The 27,004-nt window shown below is 40.5% G+C and overlaps 1 protein-coding gene across 3 annotated transcripts in view; it reads right to left on the bottom strand.

Moving 5' to 3' along the window:
* Positions 1-645: 645 nt before the first annotated feature.
* The window catches only part of LOC143173452 (protein ELYS-like), a 47,582-nt gene continuing 21,223 nt past the window's right edge, over positions 646-27,004 (bottom strand). For 2 of the 3 annotated variants that reach the window (XM_076363716.1, XM_076363715.1), the window contains exons 12-36: positions 26,556-26,684; positions 24,399-24,489; positions 24,223-24,312; positions 23,919-24,059; positions 23,032-23,136; positions 22,166-22,259; positions 20,845-20,968; positions 20,658-20,714; positions 19,335-19,481; positions 18,383-18,570; positions 18,066-18,210; positions 17,840-17,971; positions 16,711-16,858; positions 16,473-16,623; positions 15,816-15,923; positions 15,129-15,309; positions 13,636-13,833; positions 11,896-12,325; positions 9,960-10,062; positions 8,938-9,044; positions 8,118-8,296; positions 4,168-6,007; positions 3,266-3,399; positions 2,697-2,803; positions 646-2,028 (exon numbers count right to left, since the gene is read on the bottom strand). In XM_076363716.1, coding sequence (XP_076219831.1) covers positions 1,845-2,028; positions 2,697-2,803; positions 3,266-3,399; positions 4,168-6,007; positions 8,118-8,296; positions 8,938-9,044; positions 9,960-10,062; positions 11,896-12,325; positions 13,636-13,833; positions 15,129-15,309; positions 15,816-15,923; positions 16,473-16,623; positions 16,711-16,858; positions 17,840-17,971; positions 18,066-18,210; positions 18,383-18,570; positions 19,335-19,481; positions 20,658-20,714; positions 20,845-20,968; positions 22,166-22,259; positions 23,032-23,136; positions 23,919-24,059; positions 24,223-24,312; positions 24,399-24,489; positions 26,556-26,684 — 5,313 coding nt within the window. In that variant the 3' untranslated portion in view covers positions 646-1,844. The remainder of the gene's footprint in view (positions 2,029-2,696; positions 2,804-3,265; positions 3,400-4,167; positions 6,008-8,117; positions 8,297-8,937; positions 9,045-9,959; positions 10,063-11,895; positions 12,326-13,635; positions 13,834-15,128; positions 15,310-15,815; positions 15,924-16,472; positions 16,624-16,710; positions 16,859-17,839; positions 17,972-18,065; positions 18,211-18,382; positions 18,571-19,334; positions 19,482-20,657; positions 20,715-20,844; positions 20,969-22,165; positions 22,260-23,031; positions 23,137-23,918; positions 24,060-24,222; positions 24,313-24,398; positions 24,490-26,555; positions 26,685-27,004) is intronic. The other variant, XM_076363717.1, reaches the window with a different exon arrangement.

Below are 27,004 nucleotides of genomic sequence, written 5' to 3'. Positions count from 1 at the left end.
ATTATCAATAAAATTAGCTAGTAGCATCTTTTCATTTCTTCTGATTTTCATACCAAAAAATATACTGTAAGTATAAATGACAGAAACGTGTCAAAGTCCAATTAAGCAATCTTCACTAGCTTTTCATCAGTCAATTCTATTTGATCAGGAATCGGAGCATTTTATAAATACTCTTGTGCACTACACAAAACGCCTATTCAGATTTGACGTCCATTTTCTTTTCTGGTTTTGAAAATTTGGTCTTTTACCCCATTTTCTGAGCTATTCACTGCATTTCCGTATAATGTGAATTTAAAAAGATATTGCTACAACTTCCCCCCCTTTCCTCTTTGACCAAATTTATGGTCAAGTACAAAACATTCAGAGCAAATAATTACTGACCTGACTGAAAGGTCTCACTCAAACTGCCACTTTCACACTGTCAACATCTGGCATTTTTTTAAGCTTTCATTCAGTCATGAACACTCCCAAGGAGAAAAATATCCAAGTGCATGCAAGTGCTTCTCTAGAATGACCTGTTCTGAGACAGAAAAATCATGGCCCCAGAAGAAACCTCTTTTACAAGCTTAGACTGTTATTAATACATTCATCCATTATGTACAAGGCATTAGTTAACCAATAAATTATTTCTTAGAGTAACTGTAGTAGTTTTTACTAACTGAAAAGTTTAATGTCAGGTTCCACCATTCTGTAGTCTGCAAAGTTGCATCCATATATAAATTATCATACATAAAAATAATCCGTTGTCTAAAAGACTGCACATCAAAATACTACTTCCATGTCTGCTTTTAAAAGAATAGGTTTTTGAATTTATTTTTACAAATTGAAGCTTTATAGGGACATTTACTCCATAACCCAAGACTATTAATGAAATAATTATTCAAAAATATGTTTTGTAACTCAGAATTCTGTACATTTTTGTACCTTTTTCAGACCATTATGTTAGCTTTACCATCAGGTTTTCAGTGCTGTGATAGGCAGGCTTCAAATATTGCAAAATATGTTTACAGACAATAATTATTTCAATTACAGTAGCACTCCTATTAACCTTATGAAAATAATTTTGGCTCAAATTTCTAAGTATGTGGGTAACATCCCTTTAAATTTGATATGCTATTGTAACCATCACACCCTCTATACAGTTAATTTTTTGCTGACAAATTATAAAAAATAGTGAAACATCTGAGGTGTGACCTAGTTTTATGAACTAAAGAGCAGCTTTGCCAAAGTTTAAGACAAATACAAAAAAATATTGCACAGCTTAAAATACAATTGTTTACATTCTGACTTCAATACAGTACAACTTAACCGTGAATGTAAGGAATTCCAGTTTGTATTGTGAGCCCAATTATTTGTGCCAGAAAGTCAAACATCATTTACCAAATTTAAACTAGTATGTTTTAAATGTTTACTTGTTATAGGAGTTCTAAGCAAACTCTTAAAAAGCTTAAAAAGCTTTTGGCCTCACTTTTCAGGGTCAGCAACTCTTGCAAACCAACGTTAAAATTTCTGAGCAATACAGGCCATTCAACCCACTATTCCCTCAAAAAGCTATCAGACAGTAAGCATATCGTGAAGTATACATTTTTATTTAACATTCCTAAAATAAGCTGTATTTACATATTATATAAACGTATGAAGTCTTAATATAAAATAGAAAACTGCATTGACTGAGGAAATCACACTCCATATGGAGTTACTTATTGAAGACCATTTGTTTATGAAATTTTACAATAATTTATATAAATTATCTCTTCCAAATTAGATTATTTTTTCTTTTTACTAGTCCACACAATTTTGATGACTTTACAAACAGTGGTGTACATTACAAACTTAAAAAACAGTTACAGCATCTTCCGGCGCAAAACTGGCTTTGGAAAATTAGACAGTCTTTTTTTGTTCTTTCGTAGAGTCTTCTCTGCCACGTCTGCAGTTTCTTTCTGTTTGCTTTTTGTTCCATCCACTGGACTTCCAAAAGGAGAGATGAATTTTATTTCCACTGGTGGAGGTGACCAAGAACCTTCTTTTCTTGTGGTTCCAAAGAGAAAGAGAAGTATCAAATTGATTTTTTTGGGTTTTTTTACTACCAACAGTATTTAGTAGAGGGAAAAAACCCCATGAAATTACAAAATCAGTGCCAAAGAATTATTTATGGGCTTCTTTCTAGATAGGATCAAGGCAGAAAAGGTACATAAATAAGCTTCCTTTTGCTTCCATTCCTTACCTTACTGTCCCAAGCATTCTCAGTCACTACTCTCATGAGCTTTTAGAGCCCCCCACCCCAGCTTTACAGAGGCAAATGTCCGCAGACAGTTTTCCAGGAAGAACCAGAAAACATGTCCAGAAACAAGAAGTTCTCTTTACTCATTGTCTGAGACCCTCCTGCCTTGTATGGGGAACGAAAGACCATAAGAGTGTGGTTTCGTAAGGAATAAGACGACAATATTAAGAGCACGCCATCGTTGCAAAGAGTAGTATCCACTTGCCCTTTTCTATCCTCTCCCTCTTCTGTTTCCATTAGAAAACTGAACCGTTAAGTGGGGAAAAAGGTGCCTATTAGACGAGCAAGCTGGACAAGCTCGTAAAGTCAGAGCAGAACTGCACAGCCAAGTGAGGAAGAGGAAGTTAGGTGGCTAACAGATGAATCACTACCACAATAAAGGAACGGGAATAAGTGTTCAAAAATAATTTCATACTTGCTTGCTTTCTTCGTTTTTGATTTTGCAGTTCTCCCTCTCTTCAATTTTTGCTTTCCCACAGACTCTATGGATTTGGTATCCTCATCCTCTTTAGTTGGAAGCTCCTATGTTAAGGAAACAAAAACGTTACTCATGCACAGGTTCTTACACTTCTGCAGAATACCTATGAATGTTTCTTTCATAAAGAAGTCACGACAAAGTTATTTCCAAAAGCATTACAGTTTCTCTCCACAAAAACAAACCTTCCATCTCAAATTATTGTACCATCCTAATGGTTAAAATTCTGAAATTGACAGGTAACACACCAAGTAAGTTTAAAAAAGGCCACTGTGCCTTTTGTTAAAGGCAAAGCAATATTTATTAATTCTTGACTTACATAGATTCAAATTTGATTTTTGTAGCTAGTTTTCATGAAGGAAAAAAGAACATCATTTAGCCGATTAATTTAAAGCTCTCTTTTTAGATATGCTTTCAAGGAGAAAGGCAAGACATTGCAAAGTATGATGTGAAAAAGCAATACAGAAAAAAAAAATCAGGAACGTCAGACAACTGGAGTTTCTACTTACTGGTTCTTTCACTATTCGGAAAATGCTAGATACATTTTTTCTCCTTGACCTCAAAAGAGGGGGTGAAAAGACAAATTGAGAAGACAAGTCCGGGTCTAAATCCTTAAGCTGCACAGGATGGTCTGCTTTTCCAGCTAAAATGACAATGTACTGTTAACATGCATGTACATTACACATAAAGGACAATGACGTTAAATTACAGCTGATAATCAAAACCACAATAGCTTCCTGAAATAAAAAGTCCAATCAGGTTTATAAACACTCAGTGTGGAGGTATTTTTCCCCTAGTAACTGCCTCTTGGGATCCGTTCTTTAACAGTAAATTGTGAAACAAAAATAAGCCAGTGTAGTGATTTTACTTGCACTTATATAATCAAAGATATTATGCTCAAGAGGCATCAACTGTCCTTACACATCTTATAACATAGTCTAATAAAAAGAACCTAAGTGCAGTAACTTCACTAACAAAGTATATGCCCATAAAAAGCAATCACATAATTAAACAGCTGTATGGTTTGTTGCAACATGCAGCTCATCTTAAGTTAAAAACTGAACAGAATTTGGAAGCATGTCTCCTTTATTTCTCCACTGGGGGGAGGGGATGGCAATCACATATTAACAGATACCCTCCAGTTTTCGGAATTGATAGAAATTAAGCTCATGACAAAAAATCAGATTACATTTCACTTCACTTTACTCGGCTCAGCCTCTTCATCTGTTTCCACCACAACTAGTCAGCGAGTCATATAGACTACAGAAAAAAGACAAATTGCCTCTTTCCAAATTTTCTATTTTGCATGGTTACATTCTTCACAATACTTAAAGCCATCCTTGCAGTCTGTTTTACGTAGTTTACAAGACAGCAGTATGCCCTATTTTGTGTATGAACACAATGCACCTACCTTTAAATTTCTTCGTCAGCTTTGTGAGAGGAGGAGAGAAAAGGAAGGACTCGTTTTCCTCAACAGACAGTTTCTGATGCATGGCAGTTTTGCGGGATCTGGTTCTTGTAACACGATCTGTTAAAGTTCTTGATGTTTCATCACGTCCTGACGGGTTTATGTCTTCAAGCAGCAAAGGACTGCCACCAGGTCCTTGGGGGAAGGCCTCCTCCCCGGTGCTCTCCTCAAATATCGATCGTCTCTTTCTGCCCCGACGTCCTGTCCTTACTGTAGTCCCGGCTGTGGCTGATTCCTCATTTGGCTGCGCAGGTGTTGGCTCATGAGTACCCGTTTTTCCTGGTTTAGCGTGTGCAGCTCTTCTTGTTCTTCTCCCAGCAGTATCAAGGACTTCCACTTTCCCACCCGAATGTATGTCTTCCTGAGTAGCGACAGATTCTGCGTCTGCCAAGAGATTTTGTGCCCCCTTCCTCGCACTTCTTCTAGGAGTGACAGGAAGTTTAAATCCTGTTGGAGGAAGCGATGGTTTAGACAGATCAAGGCCAGAATTTTCTGAAACTTCTGAGGAACTCATCTTTCTCCTTCTGCCTCTTTTAGTTGGCACAGGTAAGAGGAGTTGGTCACTAGGCTGCACCTCTTGATCCTTGACCATATTTTCAGTAAATTGTAAATTAATGCCTTTCAGTTTTCTTGCACTTCTACTGGGACTGACTGCCGCTTTTACCTTATGATCAGTGCCAGTCTGGCCGGTTTCTCCGTCTCCTGCTGACCTTTTTCCTCCTCTAGTCCTTTTGGAAGTAGCAGAAGCAATAATGCTACCTTCAGCCAGAGGCGTTTCCTCATTAGCCCCTTCCAAGAGTTCAGATGCAGCTTCCTTTGCTCTCCTTAATCCTCTTCTTGGAGTAACGGCTATGGACTGCGCACTGACGGACAACGGTTGTCCATCAGAATGGCTGCTTTCTACTTTCTCTAAATTAGTCTGTTCAGGCTTCCTACCTCTCCTAGGAGTAACAGGCATCACAGGTATTTGCTCATCTTGAGCATTTTCTTCTGCCTGAAGACTAGAAGTCTCAGACGCTTCTTTTCTTCGCCTGGTACTTCTCCTAGGAGACACTCCTAACAAAACTGGTTTGTCTGTCTTCAGTAGTTGCTGATCGCCTGCCGAGGGAATACTTTGACTTCTGCTCAGCCGTCCCCTTGCGCGTGTTCTAGGAGTGATGACATACTCTACTTGATGCATGCTGGTTTCATCTTCCGCTCCTTCTGGCACAGCTGTTAAGGGAGCTTTTGCCTTCTGGAATCTAGTTACCTTCTTACCTATGGTTTCATGAATAGATTGCTCTACAGCTTCAGATGTAAATTCTTTACTTCTTGTGTCTTTGATTACATCCAGTAAGTTCTCAGCAATAGCCACCTTAATGGGTTCAGGCACATACGGGAGCGACTCTGCAGTATTTTGAGATTCCTGATCACTAGTTACAGTGGACACTGAGGTTGTAACATGTTCCTGGCTTTCAGTATTTCCCAAACTGTTCACAGGCTTTTCCTCTCCTGTTGTGCCAGCCAGTTTAGAAGCATCGACTAACGGAGGGTCTCCCACTTCCGTTTCACCTTCTTCACCTTCCCAGACTAAAGTAAAATTACTCTGAGATGTAAAAAGCTCTCCATCTCCCTCAGCCGCATCACATTCACCATCTTCATTATCAGGCAAATCACATGCAAACTGTTGCTCGATAGTATCATAGCTGTATTGAAGAGCGCCCGATGGCTGCAGTTCACTATATGGTGATGGTTCAGGTGCCTCCTCTGAGGTTTGTGCCTTAACCGCACTATCTTCAATAACCTGAAGTTAAAAAGTGTCTGTTAATGCACTATTAATTACCAAACAGACTAACTTCAAACTGAGGACAGTGAAATGCTGCTTCTCCTTTCAGATCACCACTGCATGTGAAGTTAGAAACCTGCGATGGACTCTCTACTACAGATGAAAGTTAATGCGTTTAAGGGACAGAGAAGAGAGCATTCAGTGTATGCAATCCCATGCTCCATTTCTGATACTTCTGTTCACGACTAACGATTTGCCACCACCCGTGAGCAAAGGGAGCAGTTTTACAGTACAAGCTGTGTACACAACTGGCAGTAATCACCACACTGCAGTGCTTTCTGGACTGACTGCAGATCCACACAGAGTGACCGGCTCTGCATCTAACAGGCTAAAATACAGTTATGTCCCCAAAGTTTAACGTTTCAGTCACGACAGTTGTGACGGCAACAGGTAGTCAAAGTGGCCACGTATCACACGCGACAACTCAGCGCTGCACTTTAAGGAATCACTTGGATTGCATGAGACAGCACATACACTCTAAATACCTCCATCTCATGTTTTGTAGTTCCCTGTACCGAGCAATTATTCTTGCCTTCTAGATCCACATGAGATACTCAAGCTCTTACGCTGAGCACAAAAGCAGTATCTGTTACGTCTGCCAAGTGACTCAAACGGTCAAGCTAATTTAATCAATGCGTAAAGACCTTCGCCCAGCCCTCTAAGTTCTAGTGCTAGCCAACGATGGCAGAAGGAAGAAGCCACTCAACAGGAGTCTCCGTAGAATCTGCTCATTTTCTTGCCTCCTGCCTTGTCAAAAGTTGCTGAGCATCACAGTATAGCAACGTGTCATGCCTCAAAACTCAGTTCAAGAAATACTAGTCTCCATAAACTTTCCCTTTATGCTTACAAAGCTACGAACAAGAGAGCAGTAAGAAGTTTGTCCCAAATTCAGTGAAGGTAGACAAGCCAAAACCAGATGTTTACATACAAATCCGTAAGAACCAGTTACAACGAAAGCAGAAAAACCTTCACTGTACTGCTACCTGAATGACTGCAGAAGCTTTGTGACCGTCTCCTGTCCCTGCTCCCTTCTTCCCATCACAAATTTTCCACTTACTCCCTCCCATAAGTGATTTATGTATTCCCAAGTCTAGAAGCATCTTCTCTACAGCGTTGTCCTAAATCCCAAAGCTGAGACGAGCTAAAGAAGTGACTGCCTATTTAACTTCACTGGAAACCTGGAACGCTGAAAAGCGTTTTCTCTTCCTTAAGACCAACCAATTTGTGGTACGCCTACCTTTCACTTTGTGTTTCACTCCAACTACTGTTGATTCCTGTGAGTATAAGCCTACAGGAAATTGACAGTATGCTCTATATGGTACTTAGAGGACATCCACAAAGAATCCAGATAACTCACCAGCCCCAGTAGAAGAAAGAACAATGGGGGAAAACCTGGGACACCTGGAGAACCTCTAGTTCCAATTTTCAGTCCATGTCAACAAGCTTTTAACAGTCGTATTTTACAAAGTTTAGATGTTAAAAAAACATGGTCTTAGCAAAAAAAAAAAAAAAAAAAAAGTTTTAAGTACCTGGAAATATCTTGACACTGAAATTAACTCATTATTGGGAATTCTGTTTATGTTAATAAGGAACAAAGAGGAAAGGATCTAAGCACCTAAATCATTCTGAAAACAACTTTGGTTCCCACATCATTTTGTCATTTGGTAAATGGCCCCAGTATCGAAAGCTGCACTCCCCAACTTTTCTTACTGTCTTTAACATTAAAACTATTTCTTTTTTGAGTCAAATAAGAAACGTCTAAGTTCTAGTAAACCAAATGAATGCATGGTTATTTTAAAAAATAGGTTAGGCTTTTTTTTTTTTTTTTTGTGTGCTACTACAGCTCTCAAAGGCCGAAGTCTTGACAGGTTCTATTCTGTGTTATAGGTACAGAAAATGCATAGGAGAAAAACGTATCTGCCCGTACGTAATGAGGTTTTAACTTGTGTTAACCAGCTAAAGAAACCGAGACGTTTATGTGTGCCTTCTAATTGTCAGTAAGACAGGACTGTCCTCAATTTGCAAAGTGGTTTCTATTTTGTAGAACATGAGAAAATAGTTTACTTACATTAATTTCCTCAGTTTGGGGAAGATTATTAGAAACAGTTATTTCTTCCTGCAGAAAAGGAACATTTTCTTCAGCTGCTTCTAGGTTATGTTCTTTAGGTAAATCCACACACTTCCCCTCAAGGGGATTTTCTGAATGAGTATTGACCACATCCTCACTGTCAAGGATACTTATCACAGCTGGAAGAGAATTACACAATTTTAACTTAACTACTGTAGCAATGACACGGGCTTAAGCCACAGGAAGTAACAGAGGGAGCAGCAGCCAACAATACAGTTCTCTATCCTGCCACATACATTGGGCTTTCTCCAAAACCCAGAAGCCAGAACTATCCATCTGGTAAAGGAGGCAGCCCCACAATAAAAAAAAATTTAAAAAAAAAAAAAAAAAAGGAGGAAGGGGAAAATCAGCTGGCAAGTCCATAGAGAAAAAGAACAACAGAGGAAAGGGTGGCTGCAAAGGCACACTGATAGCTAGTTATTCTTCACAGCCTGAATACTGAGAATGCATCATCTTTTAAAATAGTAACTCAAGCAGCAGATCCCATAGCACACAAATTAGTGGTGGTGTGCAACATTAAAATAAATACTCTCCTTCTAATTTCTCAATATCTTTACCAAGAACAGGAACACTCACCATGCATTTTCTACAAGGACTTCCTTTGAGGAGGGTATTCTCTCCACAGTTTAATGAAAGTTAGCAGTGACGTGCTAGTACTACTTTAATCTGAGACACCTGTAGTGGTACGGCAAACTACACATTTTACTTCAGGAGTTCAGCTACCTTAACTCACATAACATCTCCAACGTACTGTACATACATTCACCGTCTGCCTCCGGGGATTCGGAAAGCTGTGGATTTGTTGCAGCTGGTATGGCTTTTCCTTCTGATGCAGAGGACGTTTTGGACTCCTGGTGGTTTGTTTCACTTCATGAACAGAAAGAGAGAAATTCATCATAAAGCTTCAAAACAAACCTTGAAGAGCTTTACAAATTACTTTCTCACTGTAAAATCTTCAAGTTTCAAACCAGAAAAAAATTAAGAAAAATTAGAAATTCCTTTACCAACTTACCTACATTCAATTTGTGACACTCATTTTATGCAATGAAACAAGTACGTCACGTTCTTCCCAGCTATTTAACACTAGATATTAACATAACAACAGAGTTCTATTAAAGAATAATATACTCTTTGTCTTCTGTAGAAAGAGTGCAACTGCTGTACTGGAGGTTTAGAACAAACCGAACAAAAGTTGCTACCAGTGTATGTTACCACGTGAAATTAAGGGTTATTTCATTGCTAACATTCTGTCTTTATCACTAAGCAGTTGCAGCTTTTAAAGTACCTGGTGAGAAAACTGCTTCCCTTTCCATAAACCAACAGATGCTAGCTGAGCATACACAGAAAATAGAAATTAAGTGTATAAAATACTGCCAGAAAGTATTCAAACCCCAAAATAAACTCCCTGACTTTACAGGAATCTCAGGTGTAATTTTTAGCTACACAATTTTCAGACAAAAGCAGGGCTTATGTTCATAGTATCTGCTTAGTAACCCTCAAACGGTAAAGAGGTTTATATAGCCTGTTGAATGAAGTCTTTATCACCATACCTTGGGGTCTGCAACGATTTGAGGAAAAAAGACTCAAATTGGCAGCTAGTCAATTTGACTTACATTCATGCCAAGTTAGTTCTGTTCACAGACAGAAAGGAATAGAAAAGCCGTTAGATAGAAGAACACAGGAAAGAACGAACACCAGGTCAAAATCATAGTTTCCAAACACAGGAAAGCCAGCAGTTACATGTTGCGTGAACCCCAAGATCTATCTATTCCATAAACTTACCCTTCACTTGCAGTCCCAAACGTAGCAGCCTCAGCAGCTTTAAACACCAATTTACCATCCTCGGGAAGGGTAAGACATTCAGCATTTGATTCTGCCACAAATCCTACAAAAACAGACAGATGGACAACTTCTCTATTGCACTTAACATCGTTTCTTTTAAAACGCTCCTATGATTTTAAAGTGAGCCTTTATGCATTTCATCTAGGATAGCGATCTAACAAAATAATGCTACCAAGGCTTCTAATGCACAGAAGGTCTGAATTCTTCTTTCCAGTAAAACAAGAAGTCTGATGCATAGTTTCAGACAACAAAAGAAAATGGCCATAGATACTCTGTTTACAAACTAAACTTGATGTTACTGACCTAATACATAAAAACTTCAGGAAACATCCCTCCTTAAAATCGGGCAGTAAGTTTTCTTATTTCTCATTCCAGCAATGCTTCTTTCCTTTCTTGACTCCATTGCCCCTCTGCTGCAAGAGCGCATCTAGGGTCTTTTCTTGTTCTTTTCTCTAGTGATTGACTGGTGGTGTTGAAACCCAACTGCTTGCTAACCTGTGTTTATCTCAACAGCTTCAATTTTAGAAACATCCTTCTTTTCTTCTTTGTTTCTACTGCCTGCTTCCTCCAGATCCAGCAATTACCTTTGCAGACAGGATGCAGGACTGGGATAATTTTGCTAGCTCAGGCCAAACAAGAGCTATACTGCCTGCCCTCTAATGTTTCCAGAGTACTGAAATTGTATGGAGCGGCTTGTATCATAGTCCAGCAAGAACAAAGTTTCTTTATAAGGTTATTCTTTAGTGATTAGTACCTTATCATTGTTTTTAATGAAAAGCACCTTTGATTTCTTCTCCAAATACAAGACATCTAAAATAGGACGGGCAAATGTTTTGACCTGCCTTACTAGAAGCACTCAGATCTGGAGAATCCCTTTTACCCATGTACACGGAGTCTGTATCTGGGCACTCCTGTTATTTAAAAAGGCGCTAAGGAACTCCAATAGCAACAATCACTCTCTAGGATCCCCCAGAATCATCTCAGACTTAGGACTGAACCAGGACGCATATGATGCACTGATACTGGAGCACACACTCACTGCTACGAACTGTTTCAAGACCTCAGGCACAGACCTCTGACACTTGCATGCATGTCCCAGGAATAGCAAACTTTTTTTCTAGAGAGTTGAACAGACTGAGCTCTGTTTGTCAAACACTGATTGTAGCTGTGTTGGCACATCTTCTCCCTGTTCCTGCACTACTTTCATTCCCAGCTCTTCATCACTGCTCACCAGCTAGCGAGCTACACCTCTTCTAATCTGCCAGCAGACCTGTTCATATGAACACATCCTCGGCAGCTGGACTGGCTTGAAGCAGTTGAATTGAGCTGAATTACCAAAGACCAACTGAAATAGGTTTGGAAAAGGCTGCATAAGCTGTTGAGCCAGAAAAATGAGCAGGCATAGCTGTAATGAGAAGCAGATACACAAGCAGACTCACTTCCAGAAGAACACTATTTAACTGAGCACTAATGAGGCTGTCGGATTTTTTTTTTTCCTTTCTTTTTTTCCTATCTAGTCAAAGCACGCCATACACTAAGCTTGCTGTAAAATCCTGCAGCCTACAGAAGTACCCCTAAAACATAACCAGAAGCCTAAGTTTTCGACTTGAATCCCTCTCAAAACTCCCACAAGTCACTGCTGCCTCCCAGCTGCAATTACACACAAGAAATGCCAGCCAAAAGCAGTATACGTACTAATGTCCAGGATACCTAAAAAAGGACTCGAAACAGAGTGGCAATTTTAAAAGCCTAGGACAAGGAAGTGCCTGGGACACTTGTGAACGCTCATTGTTAACTGTTGCACTCATCAGTACTTTAACTTTTTGAAAACATTTGAAAAACTCAGAAACTTAAGTTATCATAGGATGAAACACACCAACTTCTTTTCTTAGGTCTGATGAATCTGGTTGTTCCATCTGGAAAGGTTTATCTTCAACAATTTCACTGTCTTCTCCGTTCTCCGATTCTTGAAAATCAGCAGTTTCTTCAGTGGAAGAATTAGCTGGTTTAGCAGCTATAAAGATAACATCATCTTCAAAATCGCCAGGTGATTTTGCATCATGATACTCCAAAGTAGTTTGGTCTGACCTGGCAGAGAAGTTACTGTTTTCTCTGCTGACATCCATTTTCTCCAAACTCTCCCCAGGTATGCTTTCTGAAGACTCTTCCATTTCAGCACAATCATCCACAGGATTGCCCAGACTAAACAGAGTGGGTTTAGCTCTACTTTCAGACCAAGCATCCTCCCCCACTCCATGATGATGCTCAGATGAAGCTCCAGAGAGTGATTTATCATCTCCTGTTACCTTTTTTTTTATAAACAAAAAAAAAATTCACGATCAATAACATGCATATGCTTTTTGTCAAACCAAGACAAAAAAAGAAGAAACATATACCTGTATTTGTAAGTCTTACAAGTGTCACCTTAAGCAAGGCACTACAAAATTAGTTCTCATTCTAGCACTATCTTAGCTTTTAAAGCTGAGTGTAAAAATTAACCACACTTCTGACTGCGTATTGAGTTTCCACGACTTGGAGAATTCAGATGAAGTGGGTCTTTTAAGTGCCTGCTTATACTGTCATCTCAAGGCTGTTCACTGGGTTCACTACTGTGTTTTCAAGAAGAGGGAGCTTTGCATACCTAAAATCATAACTCAAGCATTCTCTTTGTTATGCTTGCCTTTTCAACTTGTATGCACTACTAAAGTCTTTTAGCGTTCACGATGCCTGTAGTAGGGAACACGTAAATTAACCTGGCCACACTGCATTGTTGGCAAGAACTTCAGACAGGAGAGCAAGCCTCTTGTTACAATTGAGCAGCTCTTTGTATCAGGCAATAAAAGGTATAATAAAAACAGAGTATGGCAATTTGTTAGTACACGTACGGAAAGCTCATACGTGTAGATACTAGCACATGCCCCTGTTCTGCCCCTGATTTTGGAACGTCACGTCGGCAACTGCACCATGAGCTGAGTCAGGGAATCCAACTGACAGAGCAAAAGGAGGAGTAGAAGGGGGCAACTTTCAGAGGGACCAAATTCATTTGACAACTCGGCGAACACTGTCCCTGGTGCAAGGCAAGAAACAAAACCGAGAACTTTAGGGCTAGAGAACAGACAACAGTACAGCTCTCTTCATCAGGAGTCTCTTTTTACCATAATTCAAGTAAACCCAGCCTGGCAAAAAGAGAGACTGAAAGTAAATGCAGCTCATGACTTCTGTTGCTTTCAAAGATGTTGAATTCACAAAGCTTAACAAACCCAAGCAACTGGCTCAATCTATATTCCTTACCTTCCTGCCATACCACCGTTTGAAAAGGTATAGCGGGAAGCTCAACTACCAATTTGGAACAATCACAGCTCCTAACACCGCTTGAGGAAAAAACGCCAAGGTCACTGGCATTTATTATGAGCGGGTTCCTGCAGGCACCTGATGTTACAGAAGGTCTAACACAACCGTTTTTGACCAAATTCAAGTCCCCCATTCTGATTTGCAATTCCAATTCTCAATAGAAGGAGGTTTTGGCAAGCTTAAAAAAAAAAAAACCAAAACCTTAGTCAAATCACAGTCTATAAAGCCGTTAACGGTAAAAATCACTAACTACAGCCCAGCTTACCCCAGCAGTCCATTCTGCATTCGAGTTCTCTTCCCTGAAAGATACTCCACGTTCCTTTGCTCGTAGAGGAGGAGTAACTGATCGTCCCGGAGATGCAGAGGGAGTCGCTAGGGGTGTGGTGCGAAGGCTGGATCTGAGAATAGACTGAGGAGTAAACCCAGGAAAACCAGAAGCAGATGTGGCCAAAACTTTCGCTCTCTATGAAAAGAAATAAAAACATTTAATTTAAAACCAGTTAAATCTGCAAAACAGACGACTTCCCGTGTCAGCAGTATTAGCTTAAATTACTAACTGAGTTTGGACCAGCAGGGAGGACAAAGTTTAGCCTCCGCACTGCTCTTTTTCCAAAGGTACGGAAATCTACATGAGAAAACCTCACGCTTTTCATGTGTCTTTTGGCTTCTGGGGCTTTTTTTAATGCCAGCATCAAATGGTATTTTTCAAATTAATTTCCCGAAGAAACAAGGATAGGGCATCTTGTTGTCTGCAATGTCATCTCCCACCCCAGGAAATTTTGCAGCTTCTACTCCGCTCTTCTAAAAGGCGTACAACTTCAAATGTTACCCCAGATACAGCGACTGAAACCCTGCCATGCGAAATGGCGATCAGCAAAGCAACAGCGATATAGCTTATTTTTTCACTAATTAATCAATCCGCGCACTAGACTGAATTAAGTGACACTGCTGTAAAAATACCTACACATCTTCACCTAGAAGCGTTCAGGTCTGCTTACCTCAGCTCAAGAAAGATTTTACAGTATTGACAGGGTTTAAAAGGAGGAGGATGAAACTAGCTTAATGATACGGACAGTATTTGATAAGAAGAAAGAGGTTACGACTCAGAGAGATCACAACTGTGTTGTTCAGGTAGGCAACGGCAAAAAGGTCAGCACCAAGAAGATGATAGGCCCAACGTTACTTCCTTGCATGATAAGAGTTTGATGGCAGTGAATGGAAATACAGTTTAACACAAACAATCAGTAACTAAAATTACTGCAAAAAGCCATCACAGAATCTGACAGAGACTGACGCCACTTAGCTGACATCACTTAGTTGTCATTCACTTAACTGGATGAAGAAACTGAAGCATACACGTTCTTGCTTGTAGGTATGCAAGTCAAACTATAGAGAGGGATTGAGCACTTAAACAAGGAGATGGTTAAGCTGCAAATCGCATCTTTAAGTACCTAAGCGTATTGAAAAGTCCAATTTTAACTGACTTTGTTCCGTGCAATAAACACAAGTGTATTTCACAAAGCTATGGGACAACGTGCGTCCTGCAATTAACTTAGAACTAAACTTGCCCTCTTCAAGACTGTTCCCGACGTACTGCTTCCAAACGGACACTGTATACAAGAACCACACGCAGGCTGAAAACATTCCACAATTCGCATCCAACGCTGCTTGTGTTAACTACTTGGGTGGTTTCATTTTCAACGACGTTTACAGGCTTTTGGTTTGGTTGGTTCTTAACTGATTCTTAAAAATACAAACCTTAACCACAAGAGGAGTCTCCAGTAAATTCAGCTCCGATGCTCTTGCAAAAGTCGTTTGTGAGACGGAACCATGCGTATTTGATTTCAGTGGGCTGGATGCCGTGAATGAAGTAGAAGCTCTGCATGGTGACTGCGTTGCAGAACATGAAGGAACCGGGTGAACCACCAAATCCAGCAATCTGTTAAGACACACAATTTAAAATATGAACATAAATAAAGAAATGAAAAAAAAAAAAAAAAAAAAAAAATCACGCTGCGTTCAAGAAATCTGAGGCAGAACAAAAACATTCCATGAACAAGAAATACAGGGGAACCCTCACTGGTGGGGTGATATATCAGGCCCATGAACAAGTTGCAGGCATTTTCTTTTTTTTTCATGATTTCTTCACGTTTCCTACTTAGTTTCCTAAATCGCTGCCTCGGAGGCAAGAGTAATCCAATTTTAAGTTGCACTAGTGATGTAATTCTCACGGCAGAAGAAAATTTGTCTACGTTTCAATGCTGGGACCACTTCAAGTTCTCCACTTAGTTGTGTCCCTAAGTTGACCTTGTCTTTAACAGATACAAAACTAAATGCAAACAGAACACTTTGCAAACACAGAAAGGATACACACACAAACACACGTATACACACATGTGAGAAGCAACACCTTTGTGGAGTACTCATTCTGTAGGTCTACTATACCTGGAACATTTTTGTGAAAATTTTGCAACTGGTGTCCCAACAAATGCATCGGGCAACTCTGCATCAGGGAGAGGACGCATTGTGCCTGGAGGTTCTGTAACTCTAGGACTAGAATTAAAAGAAAAATGTAACTGACTTTCATTCCCCTAAAGTCCAAACATACCAGAATTCAAGTTTATTTCACCATACCACCTGTAGGAAAATCATCTGACAACTACTAGCCTCTTTGCTGCTCTTTTTAATTCTGCCTGTTTTTAAGTAAAGAGGGAAGGAGCAAATCAGAAACTGGGCAGGAAGTGGAAAAAGATTACTATTTGATCACACAACCAAGTCTATGAAAATCTGTACACCAATAGCTTGATGGTAATCACAGTTTTGGTTTCAGCTATCTTAAATTCTGTAAACACGTTGACCGTAACGTAAACACGTGTATTTGCATGAATAACATTATCACAGCAGAAAAACTCTCTCTCCAAATACTACTTACGATGTATGGATCCTTAAATGTTATCTACTGCGTGCGCAAAAAAGCCAAACAAGGCTTTATTCAGGTGCACCTTCCCTCCAAAACACTGTCATAAGTCAAACGGATCTCTCTCTCTCTCTCTCTCGCCAAACATGCAGCTCAACACTAAGCTTTGTTAAAAGGCTGCTTACCTATCATATTGTGAGAGACTCGTCTTCTGCTCATGTCCTACCCGTACTTCTCCAATTTTGGACAACACGTTACTGATGAAAGTTGCTCTTGTATGCACATTTCCTGCATTAGCTTGTTTTGTTACTGTTGATAATGGCTTTGGTCTTGCGACTGTAAAGCAAGAGGGAAAACATATCAGCCTTGTGTAACCAAAGTGATGGTTAGCTGTCCATTACATTTCTCCCCCCTAAAAATTACCTTCTCTTAAGACCGATGAAGGCAAACGGTAAGGCTTGGCTCTCTCTACAGCCAGCGTCCTTTGAACTCTAGGAAGGATCTTGCCGTATTGGTCTAATATAGAATTTCTGGCAACTGCTCTCTCTCTCAAGCGAGGATCACGGTCATTCTGAGGAATGAAAAGCGTAAAGCAAAGCGTTAACTCCTTTCAAGAAGTTCACTGCACAGAACTGTCTGCGCCGTTTCTAATTAGTGACTAAATTTCCTCTACAGACACAGGAAAAACCATCCACTGCACAGAGCAGCAGCAAGTTCCACCCATCAGCACACGCCAATTTCACCCGGTATTTTTAGCAAAGCGGAAGGAAGACTAGAATAACAACAGAACCTACACCTTGGAGGTAGAACAATTCTGGCACCCTGCAGAACCTCATTCTGATGTGCTTGTTGCCACCTGCAATTTCCAAATGGCTTACAAAATAGCAGGCCTTCCCTTGTTTTTCCTGAAACACCAGTGTCCGAGATGACTGAATATACAGGGCAACTGCAAATTACGTTGGACAAAAGGATGCCAATTTTAATACGAGTAAGCAGCAGCTACCTACACACGCCTTCTGGCTGCATGAAAGCTTTCAAATGCAGGCTCTAAAACTTCCCAAACCACCTGATAAGTTTGATTCACTGGAAAACTGTGGTCCCGGAAAAGAGCAAATGCATCACAGATTCATAACAGAAGTCCACATAAGACAAAATTTAGGCTGGCTATTTTGAGAAACGGAAGTTGGAGAAGAATTTCTGCCATGAAAGTGGGAAAATGAAAGCTGTGGAATACATCCGCGTGTGAATAACTGAATGATAAGCTTGGCTGAGGGAAAAGATATCTTTTTATTGCTCAGATGCAAACAAAGTATTTTAAGTGGAGTCAACAATGGCCTGTAACATTTGATTTACAACTTCACAGAGTACCTTTGGAGTAGTGAAATAGTTTGTTCAACCTTTAGGTTCAGCTGCGACTTAAGGTGTAGGAACTTATTCCTAGTATTTCAAAGAGTGGAACAAAAAAGAAAGCAGGGGTTTTATTGAGTACTATCAAAAGCGGTTGGTAACACCTAACAGAAACTTGCACACTTGGCAGAACTTCTACGCTTACCGTAAGATTAACCTTCATCGACCGATTCAGCTGTAGGGCTGGGATATAGCTGGCACGCTGCAGGTGGTGGACTAAAAGAAATTCATGATTCTGAACACCCGCATTGGTCTGTAAAAACTTCTCCAAACACTCCTATGAGAAATAACACATTTCAAAAATCTATTATGATTCTGCCTCTTCTCTTTTCAAAGGGACGATTAAGATTTTTCTTCTCGTCCACACTTACTTGTTCAGTGTCTGTGAAAGGCAGCTTCAGTAAGTCTTCCATTAGTCCCATCTCCTGACAGATTTCATACATGTGCTTTAGCAGCTCTTCTATATTTGACCTAGTGGTATGTCGCTGCAACAGACCCCAAGCCTCCACCACGCACCTGCAATTAGTTTTTTTGAGATGTGAAGGAATAGTAATAGTATAACCAAAAAGATGCCCCAAAAGTATTGCATTCAAAGTTGAAAGGGAATTTAGGGAATCGTGATTTATATTATTTGTTCTCCACCTTTCACAACATTTGAATGCCAAAATGGTGGCATATCTTCCTTTACCTATTGGACAGCAACACAGTGAGGAAAAGCCGCACTTCACTACTGCTTGACGTGGATGGCTTCATCACCTGTATGTATCTGAGGGCTCGCCTATGCTCTCCTTGGCACATGAGGGACTGAAGAATTCTCCGATGTTGCCATGACACAGTTTTGACTGTAGCTGGATGAAAGAGCAGGGCCAGTGAACTCTGTGGGAGGTAGAGATCGGGTTTATTAAGCTACATACATACATACATACACGCAGGCAACAAAAATATTCAAAAGCTTCTTAAGTAAGGGTGAATGTGTGTTAAATACGCTTAGATGACTAACTAATGAAACGCTTGATACAGGACATGTAAATAACAACGCTTAAGTATTTGCAGGAAAAAAAATTCAGTTAGCCATACCGAACAAAGCGAGTGCTTTAAAAGGAGTAATTCACACTTTCCTAGGTTAACCAAGTCGCTGTATACAAACACCACTTTTTATAAACACATTACTAAATCATAAGCTACTCTCCCAGACAAACAGATAACATCAACATCGTGACAGGCAAAGAGCAACCTTCAGCATCCAAAAGAACGTGAATTGGGCTGAACAGTCACTTTTGCGGTCTTCTGTCTCAAATCCTGCTGCTATGATCATAGTTTTAATATTTAAAGTACCTAAACCACTGTTTTTGAGAAAGCGCTCGACTGGTCTGCTGAAAACAACCTAAACGGATGGCTTTGAAAGTTCAAATATCAAGCATTCTTAAAGTTGATGTCTTCTTTTTTAATCAAATTCCTGTCAAAGTAATTAAACCAACATTTCAAATCTTAATTTATTGCTGAAGATGTCGTAGCAGTATTACAAAGAAGCTTCTAGTGTTTTATCACCTGTTATTAGCCAAGCACCAAATTTTAAAATCCTTTTCTAGATTATAGCTTTGTACTGCAATGTATGTCTAACTAAGCGGTAACTTACGTACTTCATAATCATTGTGATCGAGAAGCCAAAAACCTTGAATAAGCCTAACAAGACCCCAAGGGATAGCAAAGGCAGTTGGGAAGGAGCCGACTGAAGTTTCCGTTTTCTTCGGAAAGGAATGCATGATATCCAGCAGCAAGTAAATTGTCTGATATCAAGTACCGAATTAAGGCTAATAGATTTCTAAGACCAAAAATTTATCACACCGCATTTAGAAAAACATAATGAAGCAAGACTATAAAAGCGGTAGGAAGCAGAAGAGACTAATGCGTTAGTTTTACCATTTTAAGCTATTATAACCTGAAGATAGTCAGGTCCTAACCACAGAACTGCACTCCGAATAAATAACCCAAAAGAAAGACTCTTTGGTTTCTGTAAGGCATTCAGAAAGGTTAACTTTAGGTATGTAAATACTTCAGTTATAACCTCGGGCTCCCTCTTTAGTCAGTGGAGCTACCTGTCGGACATTCAAAGCATTTGAACATCCAATGCGTAGTTATTAAAGCAAAGAAATGCTACAGTTGGTTTTTTCCAGAGGATATAAAACGATGTAAATTATGGCGTCCTTACAATACAACTTCGCTCTGAATGACTAAAACTGGATTTAAAGCAGTATGTGGATCACCCATCGGTAGTGTCATTTTCTCTTTCCGACATCCGTTCTCAGGGACACGTTCTAAGAAGGCAGCTCTGGGGTACAACAGCTAGCAAACCCCTTGCCCTCTAGGCTCCCCTCTCAGGTTAGGCAACAAACAGCAAAAGCAGTTCTGTCCGTTTCAGCAGCTTAAAAATTAAGTTTCTGCCCAGTGACTTTTCTCTTCTCTCTGCTTATTATTCTGTGTGCCTGCACTTTTAAGAGAACAAAAGCAAGCACTGCTGGAAAACGGATGATTGTGGCAAAAATCAGGTCCTGGTAAACCACCGTTAGAAACCCTTTTGCTCTGAAGCAGCACGTTTTAGCGCATCATGCTAGTAAGTAGCCATTTGCTACGGGTACGGGTGCTTTAAAAAATTAAAACCTGTGTTTAAGCTTTGAGAAAAACTACAGAGGCTTTTTATCTTTAACGTTTCTTAGTAAACCTGCTTTCTCACATCAGAAGAGACTTTGCAACAAAACATTAAAAAAAAACCAACGTAAAAAATCCGCAGTCCAAAGAAATAAAACAATGCTTCTGCCTACGACTTAATTCTAAACTAACTGTTTTCGCTTGCATTGTGTTTGAAGCATAAATTCAAAAGTGTCATTAAACACGTAGGCGACAAACATTTAAGAACATTTATGTGCATATACTGAAGGTGTAGTAAAAACAACTGGAAAGGATACAATTGCATGTTTGTAGCTTTCTTCAATGTTTTCTAGCAAATAGAGATCCAGCAGTGCCTGAAATAAAAAATTAGGTGGTCTTTAAAAACCCCTGTCTTGCATAAATCACTGGCTCTTGGGTGGGGTTGGGGGGGGGGGCGTTGTTGTTGTTGTTGTTGTTGTTGTTTTCAGTGAACACCACACTCACATGTAAAGTAGCAGGTGGATATTTCCCAGTTCCTCCTTCATCTCTCCGCCACAACTTCTCAACTTGGTCTCCTAACTGGGAAACCATTCCATCAATCATCAAGCAGTCAGAATCCCATTTTCCTCTGGAACAAAAGGTAGCAAGGGTTTGGACAGAGTAAAACACTAATTCCAGCCTCTCCGTGTAACAAATTTCCTCCAGTCAAAACAAAAAATGAGCCAGTCAAAGAAAGGAACAAACATACAAAGGCGTGATTACGACTCGAAATGCACATGGAAAAAATTTCTGAGTCAGATGGAAGACAGAGGTCCCTTCCAACCCAAACTATTCTATGATTCCATGATTCAACGACCGTTAGGAGACATTCAGCTATTAAAGGAGTTCAAAATAGAACTACAATTACGGATGGCTGAACTTTTAAGAATTACGCTCTTCAAAAGCCCTTCACAGTCTTCTGCCGACTGCGACGCTACCCTTTACTTTCCTGCCGATAAAAAGCAGAAAAAGCACGCTAGAGGCTGTATGCTTCTAAGGAACACATGAGCCTGTAGGTAAGTTACTTGCGACGTAAGCTAAGTCAGAGGAACTTTCAAGTCAATACCTAATCCACTGCAGCTTCCACCTTAACTCACCTGGCAGCATCTTGTTCACAGTGCCATAGCCTAAGCTTCTTTAGGTCTTTATTTAGCTCTCAGTACAACTGCCAAAGAAAAATCTATTATCATCTAATCCAAGGCATATCACCTATATGCCAGTAAGCTAGTCCAGGAAAGAGAGTTTACAGTAGGAAGCGACTTCTAGCCAATAGCCAGTAGAGTGCTAGGTGTGCCAACGACGTGTAACTCTGACTATCTTATTAAATCACACAAAGGTACTTGTGAGTAGGGGATTTAGGCCAATACAATTTTTACCATCCATTACTAGTCAAGAAGAGAGAGGATTTTTTTTTCACAACACGCTTTCTTCTGTGCCCAGAACAACTGTTCTGTGAACGCCGTGCTTTGCTGAGCTGGAGATGACTGAGCCTCTCCTAATCACACGATCTTCTTCAGGAGTAACAAATTATACAGATTAGCCAATGAGTTAAGTACGCCACAAAAAACTGATGATACCAGCAAATGGTACTAAGCAGAGGTGTGTGTAAACATTTTAACACAGGAGAGTAAGCTCTGCGTTCAACAGAACACACGCATCACCGCAGTCAAGAGTATTGCCGGCAAAGGCATTAAGCGTGGCAAATACAACCGTCGATACAAAAGCCATTCACTTCCACTTCCGAATTGGCAGTGGAAGCGTTCTAGAGTTTTCCAGTAAGTCCTACCTCGATAAACGCTCAAGTTTCTGCCGATGACCAGTATAGTAGCTCTGAATCAGAGGATAATTGTAGAAAGGTCTAGACAAACGCGTCTCGTCATCTACAGGCAATAAAGTAAAAGCAAGTTAAAGAAGCAATATCACATTTTTAATCTAAAATTTTTGACTAAAAAGACAGACGATCGTACAAGCTAAGCATCAAGAAGCCTCCAACTCTGAAAGCAGCCAGTCCTGTTTCTGCCTTTGCTAAAGGAGACGTAAGACACGAGACTCAATTCCTTCCTGTCTCAAGTGCCATTTCAAGTTTACAGTTGACGCCGCATTCAGAACATGTGGTGTAAGCTGGAGTTCACTATAAGAAAAAACAGTTCTCCAAGGGAATGGTTTTTTCAACGTGTCACGTGAGCATTTGTAAGACAGTTAAGGCTGGCGACAGAATTTATAATCCATCCAAGGAAAGAAGTATTTCCGAGGTGTAGATTTCCCTCAAGCAATAAAGACAAAGTTCAAAACATGCAGGTAATGCTTTTACTGTAAAAACAAGCACTCCAGTATTGGTTGTTCCACAGTTATTTGTTTCAAATCCCAAGTATTTCAAGCTGTGGACATAAGCAACTCCTTGAATAGCAACAGAGGCTTGTTGCTATTTCCAAAACACATCCCGGAAAGAAACCGCTTGCATTACGCTACACTAGGTACCTGAAAAACCTGTAAAATCTCCGTTTCACCAACGGAACGTCAGCACACGCTGTCGCTGGACCGACACGACGTGTTACGGACAAAACATTTACCAAAGCATGGCTAAGCATGTGTTCGTAGGAATCACTTCCTGGAGAGTCTCCTCGTTACAAACGTGTTACAGTTTATGCTTACCTAAACCCTCTGGAAGGAGGCTGGATCGACAGAACCAGGTGACCACTTGTGCATACAAAGAAATGAGGCTAGTTACCACCTGCTTGTTTGTCAAGTCTGCAAAACCTGAAAAAAGGCATAGAAGATGATTCTTGTGATGCAATTCCTCCCATTTTTACAAAACTCCCTTCATCATACTGAACAGAAAGTACAAAAATAACACGGTAGAAATCTTTGCCTTTGCAGTTTTCACTCTCTGTCACTTCCTCCTTTGAAGAAAAACCCCACAATCGCCACCAAAACAAAAAGCAACCCCTACAAAGAAGCACATTCACTAAAGGTTAGAGTAACAAAAATAAAGCCTGAACTAATAAATGCACTCACGAACAAGACCTCTGGTTTTCACGTAGCAGAGATTTGTACTACAGCAAAGGGATACGCCTCTTTTTTCTCAACATGCCAAGGACAGTTTATAATATAAAAAGCTACAGAAACCCAAGTAACTTACAACTTACTCATTTCTGCTTCCTTCATACGTTTCAGTCATTTGCAATACCAGACTTGCATGCAATTACAAATTGCTAGCTAAGAATTAAAGAGAATACTTTTCGGCATTAGCACATTCAGTTGCTGTAATGTCGACCCAGTTGCTTACATCGCTTCTTGCTGAATGTAGCCTCCCCTAGCCACTTGCATGAACTCCACAACAAACTGTTTCCCTGAACTCAGGGCATGTTAAGTGGTCCTCCCAGCTTCTCAGATTTAAGCCCCTTCTCCCAGCTAAATTTGGCTTTGGCTGTCTTCCAACCATCAAAAACAACAAAAGCTCATGCTTCCACAACTGCAACCCAAGCATAATTCCAAACCTTAATAAAACGTGCCAAAGGCTTAGTAATACTCTTACACACCTTTTTCAGTAAGCTCCTGTGCTTCCGTTAGAAAACAGTTTAAGACTGTGCTAAGGTTGCTCAGGAGCAACTGGCAGTGCTGAAGAGACTGTAATGTCTGTGGGTCAATGAAGTTGCAAGAGCCATCAAACAGCGGAACACCTTTTTAAAGAACAAATATTAAAGCGTTAGCCGGCAGAGCAATTTCAGAGTTTCAAAGTACACTTAAAGAACCGCGTGCAATATCCTATACCAGCAGATTACTGAACAAGCTCAGTTAGAAAGAATGGTTTTATGTTTGCAGAATGACTACACTAGGACTCACATGTTTGGTCCAGTTCGTCTTTTGTATAGATCACTTTGTTCCACGTCCACTCAAGAACAAACCGTAAATTAGCAGCAGAACTTGGCTGCTCTTTAAAAAAAGAGAACAAAAAAGAACTGAATCAACAATTTCAAACCAAAAAATACGTAACATCAAAACAACATAAGAAGCGTTACCTTCAGATGTCCAATGCTTAATGCATCCAGTCAGAAGTTCTAAAGAACCTGCCTGGACAGCAGCTGACAATACCGCTTCTAACTGCTCCTCCTAAACGTAACAGACAAACTAAAATGAGCATCTCACATGCTGTCAATACCTGAACCATCAACAGGACGTGTTTGCTTCTAACCGTATACTCATTCAGACGTCACAAAGGCAGTGAGTACACATGCAACTAATTCCACATTCTTTTTCTTAATTCTAGCCACGGGCTGGACTGCTGCTTGGTCTGAGGAACACATTAAACTTTTCCTCTGCCAGTTCAACTTACTGAAGGCTGATTCTAACCTTTATTTGCATGCCTCTGCATTGTAGTCTCAGTTTACTGAGTTCCAACTAACTGTTGTCGGTAACATCCTCTGCTAGACCCACTACGCGTTTTGTGCGTGAAGCTTGCCATCAGGAATGCATGAAGGGGACAGACCAAATACACTCTTTGCGTGGAAACAGTGAAGCTAAGGGCAAGCAGCTTTCTAGACTATGAAGGCGTCAAGCAGTTCTGACGCCCAAAACGTTAAGTTACAGTTTTCTAAAATGACAGGAAAGAAGTGAGACATTTAAAGTCTAATAGGTTTACATTTTAGGCCGTTCCAACACTGTATTACAGCGTAGCGGTAATCCTTTAGAAGGATAATGCACAGGTGTGCACAGACATGCGATGTTAAGTAGCAGCTTATTTCAGCTGGTGTTCTGATACTTCTTTCAGGTGAAACGATCCTTCATAAAATTTTACTTGCTTGCTTGTTTGCTTGTTTGGTTTTTTTAAACACATTCAAAACTATCTTTCCCTTCTAGGTAAAATCATTCCAGTCAAAGCCATTTCTACACATTGGAATACACATGTGATAGTTCCACCTTTGTCTGAAAAGTGGTTGCAGACAAGGAAACACACCAAATGCTACTTACGGTGGCAAACAAAACTCCAAAGCAAGCTTCTTGACCCGAACCCTGAAATTTGTCTTACTGACATGCAAACGAAATCCCTGCTCAAATGCCTAACAAGTCTCTGAACGAGATAGTCCCAGTTCAGCAAAGGTTATTAGAAAAACTTCTTGATTTCCCAAGTTATTTCCAAACTGGAGTTGACGCCAGAACATCTAATCTGAATGCAAGAGTCTACATCAGGCTTGCAAAATAAACAGTCTATGGGCTAGGCCAACTTGCCAAGAAATTTACTTTAGCTACCGCACTGTGCAGAAGCGTTACTTGCCCTAACACGCTTCCACAAATCCGGTGAAGAATCCAGTAGACAGGAAGATGAGGGCAGTGGGAAGACTGCTCTCCCCTCCCCACTAACCGCTCCACTGTGGGATGACTAGCTAGCTGATCCCTTAGCTTAGATCCTGCCTGGGTGAAGACGCTCCATCTCTCACGAAACTCTTTGCATGAGAGAGAGAGGTTGGTGCACTGCAAACGGGAAACCTACGAAAGAGGCGGGTGAAGTCACTATGGTGGGATAAAGCAGGTAGAAGGTAGTGGGTGTCATGAGATAAAGGCGATTAAGGTGTTGCAGCAACAAGAGGGCACTCTAAGAGGAGTAAATTGGGCTACTGTAGCACAAGGCAAAGGCTACAGAGGTGAAGATCTGCTTTGAGAGGATGCAGAAGCGCCTACTGATGAAGGGAAAATGAGCGGAAGCGGTGATGAAAGTCTCAGGTAGAGCTGACCACAGTAATTGTTTACCACAGCCCACTTCCTTGGAAGCAAATGGTCACGTATCGTGCAGCAAGCTGATGTCTGCAATAGCTCGCATCCGAGCGAGACACCCCCTTCGTCAGCTACTGCACTGAACCTCGTGCTTTGAGAAGCTGACGGGGATGAAGGTTGTTCTGAGGGAAGGGTGCTTTCTGCTGCGCATGACCAGCACTGACTGCACGCGTCCTTGTGCGTATCTGGGGCACAGAATGAAGAGAGGGGTCTCTAAAGACTGTTCCCAGTCAACCTCAGTAGTTTGGATCGAAGACTACTACTACTTCTGCTAACTAAAGTCAAGCCCTGCATTTCAGTGCAGCTTGCAAATAACAGGAAAATCAGATCATCATGTCCTGTAGCCTCTACAGCCCCGTCAGACAAGAGGGATGTATTTCCCCCTTGATTCCCTGATACGCACTCACCTGGCTCAAACTGGATGGCTGGGCATCAACTAGTCTTGGAGACAGCAAGCCAGCTACAAGACACCTATTGTAGCTGTCATGAATGGCTTCGCTTATCGAAGGACCAGATTTCTTTAAAAAATTCAAGGTCTGAAACATCAATCAAAAACTACAGGTTAAGACAGCATTATTAGGCAGTCGCTAAGGTTCTGGATAACCACTAAGAGAACTAATACAAACGTTCACTTAAACTGTCAGAAAGCTTGCATCAATAATGTGCTTTAGGTTGGCAATCTGAGCAAGCGTTACTAGGGAGAGTCTTAAAGACGGCAGCCAAACTAACAGTTACAGTTTCTAAACCAAATCCTGTAAAACACAATAGCAGCCCTTGCAATGCTTAAGTATTTTCGAGCTGCTCTGTCACGACACAGGCCTTTCTCTTTCCCTGAACACTGACGCAAAATACATTC

This window comes from Aptenodytes patagonicus, unplaced genomic scaffold (assembly GCF_965638725.1).
Source record: "Aptenodytes patagonicus unplaced genomic scaffold, bAptPat1.pri.cur scaffold_81, whole genome shotgun sequence".
Classification (NCBI taxonomy): Eukaryota; Metazoa; Chordata; class Aves; order Sphenisciformes; family Spheniscidae; genus Aptenodytes; species Aptenodytes patagonicus.
This window is presented reverse-complemented; position numbering and strand designations above follow the sequence as displayed.